This window comes from Hypanus sabinus, chromosome 6, assembly GCF_030144855.1.
Source record: "Hypanus sabinus isolate sHypSab1 chromosome 6, sHypSab1.hap1, whole genome shotgun sequence".
Lineage (NCBI taxonomy): Eukaryota > Metazoa > Chordata > Chondrichthyes > Myliobatiformes > Dasyatidae > Hypanus > Hypanus sabinus.
Genome location: NC_082711.1, coordinates 143,399,748 through 143,424,520, shown reverse-complemented (window position 1 = coordinate 143,424,520; position 24,773 = coordinate 143,399,748). Strand labels below are relative to the sequence as shown.

Genomic DNA, 24,773 nt, shown 5'->3' with positions numbered 1-24,773 from the left:
AAAACTGAAAAATAACCAACACAAAAACTCCTTGGAAGATAAAGGACATAATGAAACCAAAGGGATGCATGATATGCATCTGCTAAATAACGCAAAATAGGAACTCAACTTTACATGGAAATCTTAAGGAACAGATGAAAAAGAAAATAAGACAGGTGAGGAGGGAAAACGGTGGCATGATGGTTAATACAAAAAAGGAATCCAAAAGTCTTCTACTGGCCTGTAGTGAAAGGATGGGCAGTGCAGATTACTGTTATAGAAAACAGCTGGATTAGTACACCTAATTAATAATTATTTTTGAAATCAGTTTTCAACCACAGGAACCTCTGCTGCTAAAACTTTAGCTGAAAAGATAAAGAAAAAGTGATGAGGAGGTGTTAGAACAGCTGGCTAAGCATAATCACCACCTGTTTCAAACATATTATATCCCAGATTTCTATAGGTGGTGTGGGTGGACTCTTGAACAGCTTTATAATTTTCTTAGAAGAAATAGTGCTCCTAGAGAACTAGAAAGTGGTGATGCAACACCATAGCACTAAAAAAAGATGTGCAAGTACATTCTGGGAAACTGGCTGGTCCCCTTCATCTTGGTGGTGGGAAAACATTTGGAAATAACAACAAAAACCATTAATAGCTTCTGTGAAGGGCTGCAGTTGCAAAATATTGACAGTTTCTCTTTACACAGATGCTGCCTGGCCAGCTGAATTTATCCAGTGTTTCCTGTTTTGCTCCAGATTTCCAGCATCTGCATTTTCTTTTTAATTCTCAAACCACTAATAGGCATTTGGAGAATTTTGAAAGAGGGCTAGCATCGGTTTCTTAAAAGCAAACAGTGTTTGACATGCCAAGGATACTGAAAGGAATGCAGTGGGATTCCAGGAGGTGCTTGACCAAGTCCCACATAAAAGGTGGTTACAAAATTGAACCCAGAAAATAAAGAAAAGGATCAAATGATGGTTTAGATAAAAATGCTGCCTAAGGAAAGCAAGCAGAATCGTGATGAGCTGCAGCTACAAACAACCGGCTTTTTAGAACTCAATGGGTTGAACAGCATTGAGAGGGGAAAGGAGTGGCTGGTTTCAGGTTAAAATCCTGCATCAGGACTGAGAGTGGGGAGGGGAGGTGGCCAGTATAATGGCGGGGGGGGGGGGCATGCTGAGGTGCTGAGACCAGTGCCAGAAGTGATGCTAGGTAAGAAGGGTTGGCGGGGAATAGAGGAAAGTCAGGGAGGGGTAAAGAAAAAGATGGGAGCCGGGAGATGAGAGGGTGAAGGTAGAGACAGCTGCTAGAGGATAATATGCAAGGGCTAATATTGTTGGAATCTGATAAATAAGGAAGGTCATAAATGGGAGCCATTAGGGGAGAGGTGAAAGGTCAGAGGAATGAGAAGGCCAGGGTGGGATGTTTGGGAGGGTGGAGGGAAGAGAGTTGGTGGGCGAAGTGTGAGGGTAAGTAGGTGGATGGAATACATGGGAAAGGGGACAAAAATAGGGGATCAGAAGGATAGAGGGTGAGTGGGGGTGGGGTCGTGATGGAGAAAACCAGAGGCAAGGGTTACCTGAAGTTGAAAAACACAAACGTTCATGCCATTGGGTTGTAGTCTACCCAGGCAGAGTGTGGGGTGTTCTGTCTCTGATCTGAGTTACACCTCACTCTGGGATGAGACAAGAACAGAGATGGGCAGGTTGTTGTGGGAATGGAAACGGTGTGTGACTGGGAGCTCGGATGATTATTGCAGACAGATTCCAAGTGTTCTGTGATTCGGTCTGTGTCTGGTCTCTCTGATGTAGAGCTTATGGAAGACAGCAGAGTACACATAGTATCAGCCTTCTGGTCACCAATGCTGTGCTGATCTTCTAACCCACTCTACAATCAATCTAACCCTTCCCTCCGACAAAGCCCACAACCTTCTTTTCTTTCACCGATGTGCATATCTAAGAGTCCCTTAAATGTCCCTAAAGCACCAGCTTCTACCACAACCCTGCTGTGTTTTGCGGGTTATGGTAAATCTTTACAATTAATTAGGGAACATTCGGTCTATTACTATCAATTCTGTAAAGCATTTTTTAAGGAAAGTGTGAATGTCTTGGACAAGGTGCAGAAAAAAATTACTAGAATGATAAACATGAGAAAGTCTGCACATGCTGGGAATCAGAATCAGGTTTAATATCATAGGCATATGTTGTGAAATTTGTTATCTTTAAAGCAGCAGTTCAATGAAATACACAACAGATAAATATAGAGATAAAAATAATTTAAGTATATACATGTCTATTGAATAGTTGAGTTAATATAAGTAGTGCAAAAAAAACCAGAACTAAAAAAGTAGTGAGGTAATGCACATGGGCTCAATGTCCATTCAGAAATCGGATGGCAGAGGGGAAGAAGCAGTTCTGAAATCACTGAGTGAGCCCCTTCCGGCTTCTGTACCTCAAAAAGCTGGAGGAATTCAGCAAGTCAGGCAGCATTTATGGAAATGAATGACAGTTGACATTCCAGGTTCATTTCCAGAGATGCTGCCTGACCTGCTAAATTCCTCCAGTATTTTGTGTGTGATGGTGACTTCAGGTACAGGTTTGCTTGGAGATGCTCTCCTAAAAACAAACAAGACCCAAGCAATATCATGGTGACCTCATTTAGAGCAAGTAGAGAGGACATGTCCAATTAGCAGATGTTTCATGGACCAAGGGGTATAGATTTGAAGTAAACAGCAAAGAGTACAGTGGCTTGGGTACAGAACGATAGGAATGTGCAGGTGGTTTATTGTCAGATAGACTGAAGATCTTGCTCGTTGCCTGTTTGGGAGGTGGAAACAGAGTCAGAGTTTTGAAGAGCATGTTACATGGAGCAGAAGGGAGAATAACTTACATGGAATAATTTACAGGGATAAGATGAAAGTGTATGAAAATGGCACTAAACTACTTGCTCTAAAAAGAGCTGGCACAAACTTGATTGACTGAATAGCCTCCTAATGTACAGCAGTGGATGCAATTCCACAAGCCCAAACTAACTCAAGACAGGCTGAGAAATAAAACTGGCATGTCCTATGTCTGCGCTCATTGGTACATTCAAGAACAGGGAACAGCAATTACAATCCAAGTGAAGACATGATTTAGTTGTTCACTTAATTTACAAGATTTCAATATTAAAATTACATCCAAAACTCTAGGCTGTTCGGACATGACAATCCTTCCCTTTCAGCACTGAATTCACAGAAGTGAAGTGTGAGCTTTCTCAGCAGGAAGCTGCGTGTAGCGTAAACCACTCACCTGGCCGCACCTGAACAATGCTTTGGGATGCTTGCTCTCGATCTGTAGGGCCCTTTCCCCATAAACTAGTGCACGGTTCGGAGCATTCAGCTTCAGACACACGATGGACAGATTCAGGAACAGTAACAACTTGGAGGAGTGAATTTGCTGCTTTTGATCCTCATTAGCCGGTTGGTACTGAGCAAACACGGACAGGGCCTGAGGAGAAACAATGAGAGGAGGAGAACACATGGGACAATTCTGTCATTCTGCCATCTCTCTGGGACTGGCTGTGTAATACAGCTGGGATGGGGGAAATTAATATGCAATTAAAACCCAGAGATTAGTAAATGTAGTGAAGACCTTTCAGAATATTCAGAAAGTGAATGGAGGAAAACGATATCAAGCTCCATCAGAAATAATTTCTTCAGAATGCTTGAAGATTTCCTGTGGGGAACCTTAACACAATGGAAGCACAGGGTCCATTATTCAAACAGAAATGGAATGACAGTCAAAAGAGGGTGTTCTGGACCAGAAATGCAAGAGAGGTGACACCTGTATTTGCTGAAAAGTTGTGTAGCAAAGGGACGAGGCAAGGCCACATCTACTCGAGGCGAGGGAGCTCTATGCTTAGGACAATAAATAAATCTAGAGAACGTTAGAAATTTTTGGCCCATTAGCAATTAGAATGTACAACTACATTCTAGGATGATCATTGAGCCAGAGGAGGAGAATTATAGGGCTGGGAGTTTGAAGGGCCAAGGACGTGGAAGAAATTGAAGACAAGGTTAACTTTGAAACCAAGCATTACCTAACCAATCAGCCAGCAAAGGGGTAGAGGGTAAAGAGATTCTGACATGATTTAAGAGACAGAGTTTTGCACAAGCTCAGAGGAAGAATGGGGAAGCTGACCAGAAATTTGTGGAAAACTCTACAGTTAACAAAAAGTATGGAGAAATGCTGCAGCAGCAGGCAAGACGAGGGAGTGGAAACGTGTACGAACCCGAGAGACTGATGCACATTCAGAAACTTGAGAGGAAAAGGACAAAAGATGGACAATGAATTGAGGACTAGATGTTTGAGATAACACAATAAAGGAGATGTATTAGCTTATAGCACAATCATTATTTTTAAAATGACACAAAATGATCTTTAACAAACTTGTACAGAGGTAAAATATAGTACAATTAGATATCACCTCTACATTTACCAGGAATCTAACAACTACAATGGGGCGAATCAATGATGCACCTTCATCAATCTAATCAATAAGCCTGATGCAGAGTCTCAACCCATAACATCGACTGTCTATTTCCCTCCACAGATGCTGCCTGACCTGCTGAGTTCCTCCAGCAGTTTGTTTACTGCTCCAGATTCTAGCATTTGCAATCTTGTGTGTGCAACGTTACTGGCATAATAATAAAAAACAATATTATAATATAGAATTAAATTAATAGTGCAAAAAGTGAATAAAAAGTCAGATATGCATATGGGCCCATTGTCCATTCAGAAATCTGACTGTGGTGGGGAAGAAGCTGTTTCTAAAATGTTGAATGCATGCCTTCAGGTTCCTGTACATCCTTGATATCAGCAATGAGAAGAGAACATGTCCTGGGTGTAAGATTCGTTGCCTCTAGTGGCATGATCTCTGGGGTGGCGCCCCCTCCCCTACCAAACTTTAGCACTCTTGATTGGGTGGATGCTGCATGTGTGTCCCCTGTGTAACATCAGTACCCTGAAATAACATTCAGTCAGCAAGGTGCGGTTAAACAATTAAGATTTTATATTTAAGTATGGGGTTAGTAGGGAAACAAAAGAAAAAGAAAACAAATAAAAGGCGCCAATAATCTCATAAACATGTCCAGTGCACGAACGTTGGAGCTCATGGATTCCCTTTCGCTGATCCTCTTCCGCTCGTCGTCGGCTCCTGGGCTCCCGGCCCAAGCCCAGGCCCAGAGGGTCCAGCAACCGTCTCCTCAAGCAACGTCTTCTCTCTTCATCCTCCTCACGCCTTCTCCCCCAAGCCCACGCAAACTAGCAGCTTCCACACAGTCAGAAAGAATAACACCTATCCCAATTGGTTAGCAAATACAAATCCTTTTATCACTAATTATAACCCAAACATGCTGCTACAGAGAACCACTGCCTCAGCAGGTAACACTACAGAGAAGCCATTTTATGAGCCTTAGGCAAGTAACATACATGGGTGTAATGACAGATGATGCCATTTTGAAGCACTGCCTTTTGAAGATGTCCTTGATGCTGGGAGGCTAGTGTCCATGATGGAGCTAGCTGAGTTTTTTTTAACTTTCTGCAGCTTTTATCAATCCAATGCAGTGGACCCTCCATACCAGAGACTGAAACAACCAGGTGGAATACTCACCAAGGTACACCTGTAGGCATTTAAGAGTGTCTTGGGTGACACACCAAGTCTCCTCAAGCTCCCAATGAAATATAGCGACTGTTGTGCCTTCTTTGTAATTGCATTAATATGTTGGGCCCAGGATAGCTCTTCGGAGATGTTGACACCCAGCTACTTGAAACTGCTCACTCTTTCCACTGCTGATCCCTCAATGAAGAATGGTGCATATTTCCTCGATCTCCTCTTCCTGAGGTTCGCAATGAATTTCTTGGTATTGTTGATGTTGAGTGCACCAGTCAACCAGCGGATTCACCACCCTCATCACCATCTGAAGTTCTGCCAACGATGCATAATTGTGTAATCAGCAAATTTATAGATGGCATTTGAGCTATGCCCAGCCACACAGTTGTGGGTGTAGACAGAATACAGCTGCGGGTTAACCACACATCCTTGAGGTGAGCCAGTGTTGATTGTCAGTGTGGAGCAGATGCAACTTCAGATCTGCACTAACTGTGGATTCCCAATGTGGAAGTCAAGAATCCAATTACAGAGGGAAGTATAGAGGCCCAGGTTTTGGAGCCTGTTCATTAGTACTGTGGGTATAATGGCATTAAACGCTGAGCTGTAATCAATAAACAGCCACCTGACAAAGGTATTGCTATTCTCCAGATGATCCAAGGCTGGTTGGAAAGCCAGAGAAATTGCACTCACTATAGACCTATTGTGGCATTAGAGAAATTGCAGTGGGGTCCAGGTCCTTGACCATCCTCACAAAGCACTGCATCACAGTATATGCGAGTGCAATTGGGCGATAGTCATTGAGACAGTTCACCCTGCTCTTCTTAAGCACCAGTACAATTGTCGCCCTTTTGAAGCAGGTGGGAACTGCTGACTGCAGCAGTGGGAGACTGAAGATGTCCTTGAACACTCCAGCTAGTTAGTTGCACAGGTTTTCAATGCCCTACCAGGGACACTCATAAGGGACAGATGCCTTTCAAAGGTTCATGCAAGATGTTCTGAGGTCAGCCCTCTGAGACAGAGATTATAGGGTCATTAGATGCTGCAGGGATTTGCACAGGCGCAATTTTATTCTCCTTTTCAAAGTGTGAATAAAAGGCATTTAGCCTCTCTGGGAGTGAAGCATCACAATAATTCATGATGTTAGGTTTCGCCTTGAAGGAAGTGGTGGCCTGCAAACCCTGCCAGAGTCAATGTGCATCCAAATCCATTTATAACTTTAACTGGAATTTTTTTTTGGCTCTTAAAATAGCCTTCCGCATGTTACACCTGGACTTCTTATATAGATCTGGATCACCTCTCTTGAATGGAACAGATCTAGCCCTCAGCAGACTATGAATCTCCTGGCTCATCTACGGCTTTTGGTTTGGGCATGTCCTGTATGGTCACAAAAGCACACACTCATTCACATAGGTCTCGATGAAGTCGGTGACAACTGTGGCGTACTCATTCAGATCCAAAGATAAATCCCTGAATATTGACCAGTCCACCGACTCAAAGCAGTCCTGTAAGTACTCTTCCACCTTCCCTTGACCATACCTTCTTGGTCCTCACCACTGGTGCTGTGGTCTTTAGACTTTGCCTATACACCAGGAATGTAAGCACATTGAGGTGACTGGACTTTTCAAAGTGCAGATGTGGTATAAAAGTGACCAAGTGTGTTGGCTCCTCCGGTTCCACAGGAGATATGCTGGTGGTGTTAGGGAGTATTCTGTAGTTATGTGAATATTGCAGGTATTAATTTGAGCAAGAAGCAGCCTTCAGTTCTTAATATATATTGTAAACTGAAAACATTAAATTGAAGTTCAAAGCACACCTTTGCAAAATGGTGTCCATAAATCATGTTTGCATATGCATCAGCTAATCACTAACACTACATCCACACTAGATTGGATAATTTTGAAAACGCCGGATTCTCATAAAAACGATAGACGTCCACACCGTGTTTTTAAAAATATTTCTGTCCTCATTAAAATGGATATTTCGGCGAATCTCCTCCTACTGCACATGCGCAGGATACATCTAACAAAAACAAGTCACATATCAAAAAATTAGAGAGAGTGCAGAGACGATTTACTAGGATGTTACCTGGGTTTCAGCACTTAAGTTACAGAGAAAGGTTGAACAAGTTAGGTCTCTATTCATTGGAGCGTAGAAGATTGAGGGGGGATTTGATCGAGGTATTTAAAATTTTGAGAGGGATAGATAGAGTTGACTTGAATAGGCTGTTTCCATTGAGAGTAGGGGAGATTCAAACGAGAGGACATGATTTGAGAGTTAGGGGGCAGAAGTTTAAGGGAAACACGAGGGGGTATTTCTTTACTCAGAGAGTGATAGCTGTGTGGAATGAGCTTCCTGTAGAAGTAGTAGAGGCCAGTTCAGTTGTGTCATTTAAGGTAAAATTGGATAGGTATATGGACAGGAAAGGAGTGAAGGGTTATGGGCTGAGTGCGGGTCGGTGGGACTAGGTGAGATTAAGAGTTCGGCATGGACTAGGAGGGCCGAGATGGCCTGTTTCTGTGCTGTGATTGTTATATGGTTATATGGTTTGGTGTTGAATCTCGCTGTGAAAGATGGTGTGTTTTTTCAGTTACAGACTAGAAAAACTTAAACGACAGGCAGCTGCTTAGAAGTAAAAAAATACTGAAGCATACGGAGGCAACCAACAAGGAGTTCACAGACAGTATGACCCGCCTGACGTCGAACATTGAAAAACTGACAAACTCTGTTGCATTAATAAAGCACCTTGTTAAATGTGTAAAACATATCCGCATCAGTATTATCTTGTATTTCCATACAATATTACATTAGGCTGTTACACATCTATTGTCGGAGAAGTACATGCATAAATAGGTAAACCACCTTCACACAAGCAAGGACAGAAAACAGGGCAAAGTGAGTATACTTATTTATTCAGTAAGTTATGGGTCAAAGTATTTGGTGTGTACATTTCTAACTCTTCTGGCTTCAGTCTCATTGCTGTCTGTTCTGAAATTGTTAGGTTACGTTCAAGAAAACAATGAAATGGCGCGCTGCCGTCTGACAGTGTTTTCAGATTTCTTCGGTTACCCCGTCCACACTGATCTGCACAAGCGGCGTTTTCAAAATTACACACCCTGACAATGTTTCTGAAAAGCTCAGGTTTCTGGGGACAAAAATGCCATTTTAGTGTGGATGGAGGGTAAAAATGAAGAGAAAAAGCTTCGGTTATGGATTTATCCAGGGTAGTGTGAACGTAGCTTAAGACAACTGGGTTGTGTTAATCAACTATGGGTTTACGGAATTCACACCATTGTAACATAGTGAACCCTGTAAATTCAGGGAAGTTTGCAGTTAGTTTTGTCTTAGCCAAGGTATTTGAACATTCAGCTCACTATAGATATTCAATTCAAAGGAAGCATTGTCAACCCAAAGTAATGAAGTAAACAATGTCATTGTAACTTGTGTTGAATCACCTATGATCTTCAGGGGACAAGAATGAGATGTTTCGAGTTGGGGGGGGATTCTACCATGAGTGTCTCCACAAGAATCACTATTTGTCACGATGAATAAAGGCTTTCATACCGACAACTCCAGAGTCTCTCCGGTGACTATGATTACACTGTACAGGTGGTAGTTATTCAGAAGCTTCAAGCTGGCCTGGTTGAAACCTCCCACAATAATAGGAAAGTCATCAGGGTATGCTGTTTTATGGCTGCTGATCTCCTCCGGTGTCTGCCTGATGATGGACAGAGGTGGAATGCACACTGCTACCAGGATGAGGACAGAAAACTCCCTTAGCAGATAAAATAGATGTCATTTGATCGCTAGACATTTCAGGATGGGTGAGCAGGACCAAGACAGAAGCATTGTGTCCATGCATCATGATGAGTTACTCATGAAGCATACTCCCCTTCCTCTACCTTTGAAAGACTCAACTGACCTGTCTTTGAAGAGACAGGTGAAACCATCAGGATGCAGTGCTGTGTAGAAATGGCAGGCAGGAGCCATGTTTCCATGAAGCAAAGTACACAGCAGTCCCTGATGTCACTTTGGTACTGTAATCTTCCTCTCAGCTCATTTTGCAGAAACAGTACATTCCCCAGTAGGATATTTGGGAGGGGCGTCTGCTTTTCAACCATACCTGTAGTGCAGCATGTCTTCCACACTTTGGTTTTTTTGTTAAAAAGGGGAACTGCACTCGCAACCATCTTCAATTCGGGGTCTGTTGACTTTGGGGATCAGCTGATTTTTAAAATGTCTTTAAACAATGCTGCTTACTGAAATACCCATGGCTGTGACTGTGGATTTCAGCTGAAGTAGTCATAAATGAGAATGTTTGATGATTCCCATCATGAAGTCATCACTAATCGGCACTACTTAGTGAAGCTTAAGCTTGACAGAAATAAAGAATGTCTTTTTAATTCCCTTCTATTCAGACTGCCTGTATGTTGACAACAAGAAGGTTATGGCAAAGTGGATTTTTACTAAAATTTCAGCTAGTATTACCAGTTACTATAGTTTGCAAGTGCTTGTGGTATGACCTGTACATTGCATCCTCAAATGTTCTTAGAAAGGAGGTGTTGGATTAGAGTCTATAATTGTTATTTTCCTTGTAGTTTAGTTTCACCTATTTATTGACACACAGTATGGAACAGACCCTTCCAGCTCTTGGAGCCACCCACCAATCCCCCAATCTAATCCTACCCTAATCACAGACGATTCACAGTCACCAATTAACTTACCAAGCCGGTAGGGCTTTGCACTGTGGGAGGAAACCAGAGCACCCGGCGGAAATCCACACGGTCACAGTGAGAACGTAGAAACTCCTCACAGGCAGCGATGCTGTACTGAGTCGTTAGTACTGTAAGGCGTTGTGCTAACCACACCACCATGCTGTCTCACTTTATGCTTGGTCACATTTTTATACAACCTCTTATGCGTGTAATTGTTCAGTGAACTTTCAGCAATTGTAGTGGAGCTCGTTTTGTGCCACTGAACCTATTTCATGGGTTACTTGTTATCCTTTATCTGCCTAGCCTAGTTGGATTGGCTATGACTTTGTTGTTCTGTTTCATTGTCTCTGCCTTCACTATAGTACAGCAAGTTGGTTTCAGTCATCATCTTATTAGGATCACATAAAACAGCCGTGACCACCAACTTTTACATCTAATAAAGGCTATTTGATGAGCTCAAATTAACAGATCCGGAACACTTCCTACCCCACCACCATCAGAACCGATGACTCATGGTGTCAGAAAGCAGCAGTAAACTTCCACCCACTCCTTCCTACCTTCTTGTACTTGTCCTTGGCATCCTGGTATTGCTTCTGGTGGAAGAAATAATTCCCAAATTCCCTCTCCGTGTTGACGATCTTCAGCAGTTTGTCCAGAGGGTAGTTAATCTGCTCTGCCTAAAGCCGAAGAATAAAAGAAAACCAGCAGTTATCAAGGCACTTTCCACAAAACCCGGTCCTGATTAACACATCTTGGAGTAAAAGTCAGCTGAAAGAAATAAACTGTCTTCTATAAATAGTGTTTTTAAAAGTCCCTGGATTCTACGAGATGTGAGAAGTGACTGGATCATAAAATATTTTCATGATTTATTGTCATACTTCTGGTCTGCAATATCAAAAATGTTCTCCCTTGGACGGCTGAAATGACAGGGAGTTCCACCACAGTCTGCCAGCATTTAAGATGAAGCAATCGGGAGACACGTAGCAGTACAGGGTTAAGAGGCTTTAAAATGACAATGGTGGAATTAGGGAGCAGGTCAGATGGATAGAAGTGGGAGCAAGTTTCTCCATGCTCAAGAGTGTAACCAAGCAGCTCTTCCATGTTTCTAACAGCTTGCCCTCAGTCGTGGGAACGGGATAGCCAAATTCCAGCTGATCCAGCAAATTTCTGTTCCTCCTCACCAATATTCTCACACATCCACCACCCCTAAAGCAACTTGGTCTCCAGCATTTTGCTTATGGCTAGCGTTAGTCTCCCAAGTCACTACGGGAAGTACCATACAACTGCTTAACTGCAGAGGATATTACGATGGACAATGATCCGGTTATCATCAGATACACTGTATGCACACTTCCCAGCAGAGATGTAGAGTGAAACTGCAGTGAATAATTCTTCCCATTCAATGGTACTACCTTAAAAAAATCCCACATCATTTAATATTTAAGAAGGGTGGGAGGCAGCAGAAAGGAAACTTATAGATCTGTTAGCCTGACATCAGTGGTTGGGAAGTTGTTGGAATCGATTGTTAGGGATGAGATAATGGAATACCTGGAGGCACGTGACAAGATAGGCCAAAGCCAGCATAATTGCCTGAAAGGAAAATCTTGCCTGACTAACCTACTGCAATTCATTACAAGCAGGGTAGACAAAGGAGATGCAGTAGATGTGATGTACTTGGATTTTTAGAAAGCCTTTGACAGGATGCCAGACATGAGGCTGCTTAGCAAGATAAGAGCCCATGGAAGTACAGGGCAGTTACTAGTGTGGGTGGAGATTGGCTGATCGGCAGAAAAGAGAGTGGGAATAAAGGGATCCTATTCTGGCTGGCTGCTGGTTACCAGTGGAGTTCCACAGAGGTTGGTGTTCAGACTGCTGCTTCTTACGATCTATGTCAATGATTTGGACTAGGGTATAAATGAATTTGTGGCTAAGTTTGCCGATGATACAAAGATAGGTGGAGGAGCGGGTAGTGTTGAGGAAACAAATGGCAGATACAAACAGACTAAGATAGTTTAGGGGAATGGCAAAGGAGTGGCAAATGAAATACAATGTTGGAAAGTGTATGGTCTTGCACTTTGGTGGAAAAAATAAACAGGCAGATTATTATTCAGATGGGAGAGAATTCAAAATACAGAGATTCAAAGAGACTTGGGAGTCTTTATGCAAGATACCCTAAAGGTTAACCTCCAGGTTGAGTGGGTTGTGAAGAAGGCGAATGCAATGTTGGCATTCATTTCTAGAGGTACAGAATGCAAGAGCAGGGATGTGATGTTGAGGCTCTATAAGGCACTCATGAGATGACACTTGGAGTATCATGTGCAGTTTTGGGTTCCTTATTTTAGAAAGGATATACTGACATTGGAGAGGATTCAGAGAAGATTCATGAGAATGTTTCCAGGAATGAAAGGGTTACCGTATGAGGAACATCTGGCAGCTCTTGGGCTGTATTCCCTGGAGTTCAGGAGAATGGGGGGGCGGGGGGGATCTCATAGAAACATTCTGAATGTTAAAAGGCCTGAACAGATTAGATATGGCAAAGATATAGGAGCAGAAGTTGGGCATTTGGCCCATCGAGTCTGCTCCACTCATGGGCTGATCCAATTCTTCCAGTCATCCTCACTCCCCTGCCTTCTCCCCAAACCCCTTGATGCCCTGGCAAATCAAGAACCTATTTATCTCTGCCTTAAATGCATCCAATGACTTTGCCTCCACAGCCACTCCTCGTAACAAATTCCACAGATTTACCACCCTCTGACTAAAGTAATTGCTTCGCATCTCTGTTCTAAATGGTTGTCCTTCAATCCTAAAATTGTATCCTAGAATCCCCTACCATGGGAAATCACTTTGCCATATCTCATAAAACTCTTCACAAAAATGTACTGCTATTTGATCCATTTGCAGTTTTAGTGCCCAATTAATTCATTTTAATTTGCAATTTTTATAAAACTGCTTTCTAAAATTCACTTCTGCCAAGTCAGTTAAGCAAGACAACTCCCACTCTGTCTCCCTAAATGCTCAAGCCTCAACTCTAGCAGGAGCTTTTCAAAGTTCCATTGCACAAGGGAGCATTTGACGAAAATGCAACTCCTAGAATCTATCTGCTGTCACTCTGAGGAAAAAAAGTATTAGCTACTGAGGGAAAAGAATGTTTCATTGCCACAATTAATATTGTTAGATTCCAGACTGTTTAATGTCATTTCTAGTACACAAGTGTAGAGGAGAATAAAATAATTGTTACTCTGGATTGGATGTAGCACAAAAAAAACACAGTAAGACAAGAACACAATAACAAAAAAAGACAATAAACATAAATACATAAGATAGTACCAGTGTGTGTGCGCGCACATATATATGAGATAAATAAAAACTGTTTGGAGTCCTGCTGTGGATGGTCTCCGAGGGAAGAGGGGCAAACAGTCCATGAGTAGGGTTGGTAGGATCCTTCATGATATTGCTGGCACCTTTCTGTAAACAAGTCCTTGATAACTGATGCTGGTGATGCATTGGGCAGCTTTGACTACCTGATGTTGAGCCTTCCTATCTGTTGTAGTGTAGAAGGTCGTGAGTTTTGATGTGCATCCTCCACCCCTTCAGCCTCCTCAGGAAGTAGGAAGTGTTGGTGAGCTTTCTTGTCTGTATAGGAAATGTTCTGGGACCATGAACATGTGAATCATCAACAAAGCAGATGAGCTTAGAGCATTGATCAGGACTTGGGGCTATGATGTTGTGGCCAATACAGAGACTTGGATGACTCAGGGGCAGGAATGGTTACCTCAAGTGCCAGGCCTTAAATGTTTCAGAAAGGACAGGGAGGGAGGCAAAAGAGGTGGGGGCATGACACTGCTAATCAGAGATAGTGTCACAGTTGCAGAAAAGGAGGAAGTCATGGAGGGATTGTCTACAGAGTCACTGTGGGTGGAAGTTAGGAACAGGAAGGGGTCAATAACTCTAATGGGTGTTTTTTAAAAAATATAGACCACCCAATAGTAACAGGGACATCAAGGAGTAGATAGGAAATATGTAATAATAACAGGGTTGTTGTAGACAATGTAGCTTCCAAAATTTGTAGAAAATTCATATTATTTATTTATTGATTTTTGAATTGTGTTATAATACCTGTTAAACTTAACACATTTTTTATATATAGATTATCACTTGTTGAAATAGAAGCATTTTTTTGGTGTTTTTTTTGTGTGTGTTGTTTGTTGTGTTAATACAGCTACTTATGTATTTTCTGAATAATATAAGAGAGTATAGGAAGGTAAAAGCTGTATTTCGTGGTATTAAAATGCAAATAAACATGTTGTGACAAACAGAATAATAACAGGGTTGTCGTGGGGGAGATTTTTATTTTCCAAAAATTGATTGGCATCTCCCTAGAGTGAGCGGTTTAGATGGGGTGGAGTTTGTTTGCTGTGTTCAAGGTTTCCTGACACAATAGGTAGATAAGCCCTCAAGAGGAGAGGCAGTACTTGATCTGGTATTGGGAAATGAACCTGGTCAGGTGTCAGATCTTCCAGTGGGAGTGCATTTTGGAGATAGTGATCACAAATCTATCTCCATTACCATAGCAAGGTGAAATATGAGGCTATCAGGCAGGAACTTGGAAGCATAAACTGGGAACAGATGCTCTCAGGGAAATGTACAGCAGAAATGTAGCAAATGTTCAGGGGATATTTGCGTGGAGTTCTGGATAGGTACGGTCCAATGAGACAGGGAAAGGATGGTAGGGTACAGGAACCGTGGCGTACAAAGGCTGTTGAAAATCTAGTCACGAAAAAAAAGTTTACAAGAGTTTCAAAAAACTAGATAGAGATCTTGAAGATTATAAGGCTAGCAGAAAGGAGCTTAAGAATGAAATTAGGAGAGCCAGAAGGGGCCATGAGAAGGCTTTGACAAGCAGGATTAAGGAAAACCCCAAGGCATTCTACAAGTATGTGGAGAGCAAGAGGATAAGATATGCGAGAATAGAACCTATCAAGTGTGACACTGGAAAAGTGTGTATGGAACCGGAGGAGATAGCAGAGATACTTACTGTATACTTTCCATTAGTATTCATTATGGAAAAGGATATTGGCAATTCTAGGGATGACTTACAGCAGATTGAAAAGCTTGAGCATATAGACATTAAGAAAGAGGATGTGCTGGAGCTTTTGGGAAGCATCAAGTTGGATAAGTCTTCAGGACTGGATCAGATGTACCCCAGGCTACTGTGGGAGGCGAGGGAAGAGACCGCTGAGCCTCGGGCAATGATCTTTGCATCATCAATGGGGATGGGAGAGGTTCTGGAGGATTGCAGGTGTTGTTTCCTTATTCAAGAAAGGGAGTTGAGATAGCACAGGAAATTATAGACCAGTGAGTTTTACTTCAGTGGTTGGTAAGTTGATGGAGAAGATCCTGAGAGGCAGGATTTATGAACATTTAGAGGCATAATATGATTAGGAATAACCAGCATGGCTTTGTCAAAGGCAAGTCGTGCCTTAAGATCCTGATTGAATTTTTTGAGGATGTGACTAAACACATTGATGAAGGTAGAACAGTAGATGAAGTGTATATGGATTTCAGCAAGGCATTTGATAAGGTACCCCATGCAAGGCTTATTGAGAAAGTAAGGAGGCATGGGATCCAAGGGGACCTTGCTTTGTGGATCCAGAATTGGCTTGCTCGCAGAAGGCAAAGAGTGGTTGTAGACAGATCACATTCTGCATGGAGGTCAGTGACCAGTGGTGTCCCTCAGGGATCAGTTCTGGGTCCCCTTCTCTTCATGATTTTTATAAATGACCTGGATGAGGAAGTGAAGAAATGGATTAGCAAATCTGCTGATGACACAAAGGTTGGAAGTGTTGTGGATAGTGTGGAGGGCTGTCAGAGGTCACTGTGGGACATCGATAGGATGCAAAACTGGGCTGAGAAGTGGGAGATGGAGTTCAACCCAGTTAAGTGCGAGGCAGTTCATTTTGGTTGGTCAAATATGATGGCAGAATATAGAATTAATGGTAAGACTCTTGGCAGTGTGGAGGATCAGAGGAATCTTGGGGTCCAAGTCCATAGGACAATCAAAGCTGCTGTGCAGGTTGACTTTGTGGTTAAGAAAGCAAATGGCCTTCATCAATAGTGGGAATGAGTTTAGGAGCCAAGGGGTAATGTTGCAGCTATACAGGACCCCGGTCAGATCCCACTTGGGAGTACTGTGCTCAGTTCTAGTTGCCTCACTACAGGAAGGATGTGGAAAGCATAGAAAGGGTGCAGAGGAGATTTACAAGGATATTGCCTGGATTGGGGAGCATGCCTTATGAAAATAGGTAGAGTGAAAATCAGCCTTTTTTTCTTAGAGTGACAGAGGATGAGAGGTGACCTGATAAAGGTATACAAGATGATGAGAGGCATTGATTGTGTGAATAGTCAGAGGCTTTTTCCCAGGACTGAAATGGCTAGCATGAGAGGGCACAATTTTAAGGTGCTTGGAAGTAGATACAGAGGAGATATCAGTGATAAGCTTTTTTTTAAAAAAAAATACACAGAGTGCTGAGTGCATCCAATGGGCTACCAGCGATGGGTCTTTTAAGAGGCTCCTGCACAGGTACATGGAGCGTAGAAAAATAGAGGGCTATGGATAATCCTAGGTAATTTCTAAAGTAAGTACATGTTCGGCACTGCATTGTGGGCCGAAGGGCCTGTATTGTGCTGTAGGTTTGTTTCTATGAGTGGCTGTGGGAGATGTGCTCGCAGTTTCATAGTGAGTGGTGCGAGTACTCCTGAACTCGATAGCCATCTTCTTTGTCATGTGACTCTGAGGAAGAGGTTATTTGCCTGGCACCAGGCCTCGAGCTCTATCATCTCTCTGTAGCTATTTCGTCGTTGTTGACAGCCCACTACTGTCGTGTCATCAGTAAACTTGACAATGTGATTGCTCAGGTTTTGGCTGTGCAAAAGTGAGAGCAGGGTGTATGGTCATGGGCTCAGCACACAGCTCTGTGTTGAGGATGATGAAGAGGCAGGAGTGATTGTGCATCCTGACTATCTGCTGGAGAGAAAGTCCAACAACCAGCTGTATAGTGCTGTATTCAGACCAAGTCTGTGGGACAATAGGGTTGACCAGAAATCCAGAAACAGCACTCTAACACAATTGTCCTTGTTTTCCGGCTGTGATGGGGCCTAGGTACATGACAGATGCAATGGCATTGGTCATAGAGCAGTTCTGTTGGTTCAGTGTAATAAATCAAGCAACACAAATAATGGAAACACAAGCAGATCCAGCACATGAACTCTCAGGATTTGGAAGCCACAAGTTTCCAAGGTCTTACTGTAATATACAGTATATATAGCACATCTTGACAGTGCTGGGATGTGGTTAGACCAGTTAGACCAGTGGGCTAGGTGCTACATGGGACTTGTGGCAAGCTTATACAGCAAACTGGACAATCCACACTTTAACAACAGAAAAATTTAATAAAGTCAATATAAAAAGTAGTGCAAATGGCACAGAGAAAGGGGAATAAGACTCATAAATTCAGGGAAAAAACAGTTCACAGAAACTGATTAAGTGAGAAAAGGACAAAAAGCAGATGATTTGAAGTCAAGCAACACACACAAAATGCTGGTGGAATGCAGCAGGCCAGGCAGCATCTATAGGAAGAAGCACAGTCGACGTTTCGGGCCGAGACCCTTCGTCAGGATCAACTGAAAGAAAAGATAGTAAGAGATTTGAAAGTGGGAGGGGGAGGGGTGAAGCTAAGAGCTAGAAAGTTGATTGGCAAAAGGGATACACAGTTGGAGAAGGGAAAGGATCATGGGACAGGAGGCTGAGGGAGAAAGAAATGGGGAGGGGAGCACCAGAGGGAGATGGAGAACAGGCAAAGAGTGATTGTGAGAGGGGCAGAGAGAGAAAAAAAGGGGGAATAATAAATGGGATGGGGGAAGAAGGGGAGGAGGGGCATTAACAGAAGTGAGAGAAATCAATGTTCATGCCATCAGGTTGGATACCTCCTCTTAGTTACCCCTCGATCATGACCTTACTAAGGAGCACCAGGCCACTGTCTCCCACACCGTCACCAACTGTATCAGCTCTAGAGATCTCCCATTCACTGCCACCAACCTCATAGTTCTCACACCCCATACTTTCTACCTCCTACGCAAGATCCACAAACCTGCCTGTCCAGGTAGACCTATTGTCTCAGCTTGCTCCTGCCCCACCAAACTCATTTCTGCATACCTTGACACTGTCTTATCCCCCCTTGTTCAATCTCTTCCCATCTATGTTCATGACACTTATCATGCTTTGAAATTTTTCAATGATTTTAAGTTTCCTGGCCCCCACCGCCTTATTTTCACCATGGATGTCCAGTCCCTATATACCTCCATCCCCCACCTGGACGGTCTCGAAGCTCTTCGCTTCTTTTTGGATTCCAGACCTAACCAATTCCCCTCTACCAGCACTCTCCTCCGTCTAGCGGAATTAGTTCTTACTCTCAATAATTTCTCCTTTGGCTCCTCACACTTCCTCTAAACCAAGCCATAGGTAGCCATGGGCACCCGTATGGGTCCCAGTAATGTCTGCCTTTTTGTTGGCTTTGTGGAACAGTCCATGTTCCAAGTCTATACGGGTATCCGTCCCCCTCTTTTCCTTCACTACATCGACAACTGCGTTGGCGCTGCCTCCTGCACGCATCCTGAGCTCATTGACTTCATTAACTTTGCCTCCAACTTTCACCCTGCCCTCAACTTTACCTGGTCCATTTCTGACACCTTCCTTCCCTTTCGTGATCTTTCTGTCTCCATCTCTGGAGACAGCTTATCTACTGATATCTAATATAAGCCTACAGACTCTTACAGCTACCTGGACTATTCCTCTTCCCACCCTGTCTTTTGCAAAAAGGCTATCCCCTTCTCACAATTCCTCCGTTTCCGCCACATCTGCTCTCAGGATGAGGCTTTTCATTCCAGGATAAAAGAGATGTCTTCCTTTTTTAAACAAAGGGGCTTCCCTTCCTCCACCATCACCTCGGCTCTCAAACGCATCTCTCCCATTTCACGCACATCTGCTCTCACCCCATCCTCCCCTCACCCCACTCAGGATAGGGTTCCCCTTACCCTCACCTACCACTCCACCAGTCTCTGGGTCCAACATATAATTCTCTGTAACTTCCACCACCTCCAATGGGATCCCACCACCAAGCACATCTTTCCTCCCCCTCCCTTCTGCTTTCTGCAGGGATCGCTCTCTATGCAACTCCCTTGTCCATTCGTCCCCCCTCATCCCTTCCCACCGATCTCCCTCCTGGCACTTATCCTTGTAAGTGCAACAGTGCTACACCTGCCCTTACACTTCCTCCCTCACCACCATTCAGGGCCCCAGATAGTCCTTCCAGGTGAGGCGACACTTCACCTGTGAGTCGGCTGGTGTGGTATACTGCATCCGATGCTCCCAGTACGGCCTTCTATATATTGGTGAGACCCGATGCAGACTGGGAGACCATTTCGCTGAACACCTACGTTCTGTCCGCCAGAGAAAGCAGGATTTCCCAGTGGCCACACATTTTAATTCCACGTCCCATTCCCATTCTGATATGTCTATCCATGGCCTCCTCTACTGTCAAGATGAAGCCACACTCAGTTTGGAGGAACCACACCTTATATACCAGTTGGGTAGCCTCCAACCTGATGGCATGAATATTGATTTCTCTAACTTCTGTTAATGGCCTTCCTCCCCTTCTTACCCCATCCCTTATTTATCTATCTATCGACTTATTTATTTATTTCCTCCCTCCCTCCTTTTTTGTCTCTCTCTGCCCCCTCACAATCACTCCTTGCCTGCTCTCCATCTCTCTCTGGTGCTCCCCTTCCCCTTTCTTTCTCCCTCGGCCTCCCGTCCTATGATCCTTTCCCTTCTCCAGCTCTGTATCCCTTTTGCCAATCAACTTCCCAGCTCTTAGCTTTATCCCTCCCCCTCCGGTCTTCTCCTAACATTTCGGATTTCCCCCTTCCCCTCCCCCTTTCAAATGTCTTACTATCTTTTCTTTCAGTTATTCCTGATGAAGGGTTTTGGCTCGAAACGTCGACAGTGTTTCTTCACCAGCATTTTGAGTGTGTTGCTTGATTTTCCAGCATCTGCAGATTGCCTCATGTTTGAGATTTGAAGTCATTTAACAACTTGTACTCAATCCTGAACACTGCTTCAAATTTAAAATGAAGCTCACAAACTAGACAAGAAACAAGTGGCAAAAGGATTAAGAAAATATTTAAGCACACAGGACAAAAAACAGAAAATGCCAGGAAGTGCTGGAAATATAAGTCAGGCAGCACTTTCACACTGAAAGGTCAACTGTTCCTCGACCTAACTGACCGACCTGCTGAACATTTATGCCATTTTCTGCTTTTATTTCAGAGGTTCAGCATCTGTAGTTGGATTTTGATTTGCACTAATCATGCATTTACAAGGCCATGCCAGACACAGAATCAAAGCAAATTCTATTAAAATCGCTTGGAAATGCCTTAACGCAGTAATAAACACACAGATGATAACATTGCTCAAAAACCGAACTGCTACTATTGTGTGCGACGAGTTGTGTCACCACAAGCCCTGATTGGGCTGACCAAGCTGTGACTGATTTTCAGATTTGCTTATTAGTGAGGTTACTGTGCAAAACGCAGCCTGTCCCAAATCTCCACACCCAGAAATCTTCCAGGAAAATAAACAAAGAAGAAATTGAAGTGCAACTAGAACAGAACTGAATCCCACGGACAGGTGCCAGGGTGCCAGTTCAGATAAAACTGTGTTAGCAAATTGTGTTCTGCAGTGGCAAGACTTTTACCAACACTGCTTTATACTGGAGCAGGCAAATTTGCTTACCTGTGACAAAGAGAAGTATTGATCAGATTCCGAAGTATCTAAAAAGTCCAGGATATCTATTTCAAACATTACAGTGGCATTTGGTGGGATCCGAGGGGGACAGCCCATCTTCCCGTATGCATATTCTGGCTTGAAAAGAAACCGTGAAAACTCTCCTTTCCTCATGGTCAGTATTGCTAGTTCCATACCAGGCAGCGTTATATCTGGAACACACCAGGCACCATGAAAACACACACAGCAGCCGAGATGCAAAGCGTGTTAGTCACACTGCATTACTTTGCCCATGTAGTACAGCACTTGTTACATGGACTATCACTACATATAGTCCAACCGGATTGCCTCAAGGAGAATCAACAACACCTCACAACCTCTCTGGATGAAGTCAATGGGTTTGATGTAGACATTACAATGCAACTAACAAGGAGAAATTAAACAGGGACACTTGATACTTTTGTTTAAAGAGCACAAAGGAATTAGACTTGACAAATGGAAGGGTGAGGGGGGCAGAGAGACCAGGACAGAAATTATTTGACCATTTTGCAGACTTCTTAATGTACTGAGGAGGGTACAGGGCACAAAGAAGTAGAGCTGATTGTCACAAACAAGAGAAAAATCTGCAGATGCTGGAAATCTAAGTAACACATGCAAAATTCTGGAGGAGCTCAGCAGGCCAGGCAGCATCTATGGAAAAGAGTACAGTCAACATATTGCACCGAGACTCTTCAGCACAACTGGTGAATAGGAGATGAGGAGTAAGAATTAGAAGATGGGGGCAGGGGAGGAAGAAACACAAAGTGACAGATGAAACGGGGGGGGGGGGGTTGGTGAAGTAGAGTTGGGAAGTTGATTGGTGAAAAGAGATACAGGGCTGGAAAAGGAGATAATCTAATAAGAGAGGACAGAAGGGCATGGAAATAAGAAAAAGGGGGAGGAGCACCAGGAGGTGATGGGCAGGGCAGGAGGTAAGATGAGAGAGGGTGAAGGGGATGGGGAATGGTGAAGGGGGGGGCATTACCGGAAGTTAGAGAAATTGATGTTCATGTTATCAGGTTGGAGGCTACCTGATTGTCAGCATTGGTGACTGATGGACCAGGGTATCAGTTGATTCTTTGAGAGACGGTGACTAAATATTCAGGAATAATGCAAAAACAGACTATTTAGTTCTAGTATTGTGCAGTGAGGCAAGCTAATGACTAATTCAGAGAAACTGAATCTAAATAAATTAGATACAAGGCATTTTGATTAAAATAGATGGGAAACCTGATTAAAGCACATCAATAGATCAACAATGAGATTTTATATTCTTTTAAAATTGCAATCATTTTACATAATATTAATTTAAAAGTCCACAGGTAACACAATCCAAATATGGGTAATGAAAACCGAACATGGTATTTAATCAGTTGTGAAACAGATTTATATGAAACAAAAAAGAAACAGATTGGTCGCGTACAGATAAATAGGAGAAATTATAAATCAGGGGATCACATTGGATTGAGTATCACCAAAACAAAAAGGGAAATCAAAAATGAGAAACTAAGAATCTGTAAAGAAACAATGCTGGAAAAAATAACCAGGCCAAAAGGTGTTAAGTCCCATGATGGCTCATGTCCTAGGATTTTAAAAGAAGTGGTTAAAAGAATAATGACCACAATGGTTTGAGAATGGTACTCGCAAACTGGAAGGTAGGAACGCAATTCTTTGATGAAGAATGTTAAGAATCAGACTACAAAATTGCAAACCATTGGTGCCCAAGAATCTCTGTGCTGAATAGGTTCGATAACTGGGCAGCCACAGACCGCAAATCATCTAAGACCAAGATTGTTGTATTGAAGGGAAATGAGAGATTGCTGCGTTGAGGGATTCATGGAAACATGGCTCTCTCCAGACATGGTGCTCCAGCCCAAGGGTCTTCCCAGGCCACCAAATGGATCAAAGCGCTGATTCAGAGAAGAGTTTGGGGTCTGTACTTCATGATAAACTCTTCGCGGTGTTCAGATGTAACTGTTTTGCTGCACTCTTGCCCTCCTCCATGGAACATTCAATGATTAAGTGCTATCTGTTCTACTTACTGAGAGAGTTCTCCTTTGTGATCCTGACCATCAAAAGCAGATGTTATACAAGCACTCGATACATTGAGTACCACAATTAGGCAAGTTAGAAATAGCCTACCCGGATGCCTTACAAATGATTGCCAGGGACTTCAGTCAGACTTGTTTGAAGACACATCTGCCCAATTAGCATCAACACACCAGGGGTACCAACACACTTGACCACTTGCATACTACAATCAGGAATGCCTGCCATTCCCTCCCTAGACCACACTTCAGGAAATACGATCATCTGGCTGTCCTCATAGATGCCAAGGGCTAAAAGAGCAAGGCTCCCGAAGCAAGGACAACAATGAGAAGGTTGCAGGAGGTAAAGGGCTGCTTTGAATCAGTGGACTGAGCTATATTTAACGACTCAGGGGATCTGAACAAATACACCATAGTTGTCAATGACTTTTATAAGAACAGTTCTGGACAAGGGTCTCCCCACAAAATCATTCAGCCTTTCCCAACCAGAAGCCCTGGGTGATGCAAGAGATTCGCAGTCTGCTGAGAGTCAGATCACTGGCATTCAGGTCTGATGATCAAGTAAAGTTCAAGAGATCCAGGTACTTCCTCTGGAAAGCCACCTCACATGTAAGTGGCAAGCCTGTACCAAACTTAAATCACAGGACGATGCTCGACAGCCAAGGCAGGGCTGGAATGCTATCACCTCCTACAGAGTGAAAACAGTGACATAAGTGGCAATAAGTTTTTGCCCCCAGATGACCTCAATGCCTTTTATGATCACTTTGATTGACAAAACATAGAGGCATCTTCATGAACACCCACAGCCCCGAATGCTTCGGGGATTTCAGATTGCTGTCGTGAGAACATTCTTCAGGAGGATGAACCTGCGAAAAGCTTCTGGCCCAATAGTGAACCTGGATGGGTGCTGAAGACCTGTGCTAATCAACTTAATGTAATATTCACTGCTATCGGAAAACTCCCACTTTGGCAATCTGAGGTACCCACCTGCTTCAAGCAGGCTTTAATTATACCGGTGCCCAAAGTTCAAAAGTTCAAAGTAAAATTTATTATCAGAGTAAATACACATCACCACATACAACCCTGAGATTCTTTATCTGTGGGCATACTTAGCAAATCTACAGAGCAGTTGACAATGAACTGTGTAAATGCAAATATAAATGAATAGCAACCGAACACCAAGCATAAAATAACAAGATAAAGAGTTCTTCAAGTGAGACCACTGGTTATGAGAACACCAGAAGTAGAATGAGTGTAGCTATCCCCTTTTGTTCAAGAGCCTGATGGTTGAGGGGTAGGAACTGTTCTTGAACCTGGTGGTGTGATTCCTGAGGCTCTGTACTTTCCACCTGATGGCAGAAAGGAGCATGGCCTGGGTGGTGAGGATCTTTGAAGATAGGTGCTGCTTTTCAATGTCTATGATTCATGAAGATGTGCTCATCTTCATTCGAGTTGGGAGGGCTCTACCCGTGATGCACTGGGTCGAATCCACTACCTTTTGTA

The 24,773-nt window shown here is 43.2% G+C and overlaps 1 protein-coding gene across 10 annotated transcripts in view; it reads right to left on the bottom strand.

Moving 5' to 3' along the window:
- Window positions 1–24,773, bottom strand: part of fkbp6 (FKBP prolyl isomerase 6) — an 87,976-nt gene that overhangs the window by 32,375 nt on the left and 30,828 nt on the right. For 9 of the 10 annotated variants that reach the window (XM_059973093.1, XM_059973089.1, XM_059973090.1 and 6 more), the window contains 3 exons: window positions 21,193–21,395; window positions 10,901–11,020; window positions 3,270–3,467 (listed from right to left, as the gene is read on the bottom strand). In XM_059973093.1, coding sequence (XP_059829076.1) covers window positions 3,270–3,467; window positions 10,901–11,020; window positions 21,193–21,395 — 521 coding nt within the window. The remainder of the gene's footprint in view (window positions 1–3,269; window positions 3,468–10,900; window positions 11,021–21,192; window positions 21,396–24,773) is intronic. The other variant, XM_059973098.1, reaches the window with a different exon arrangement.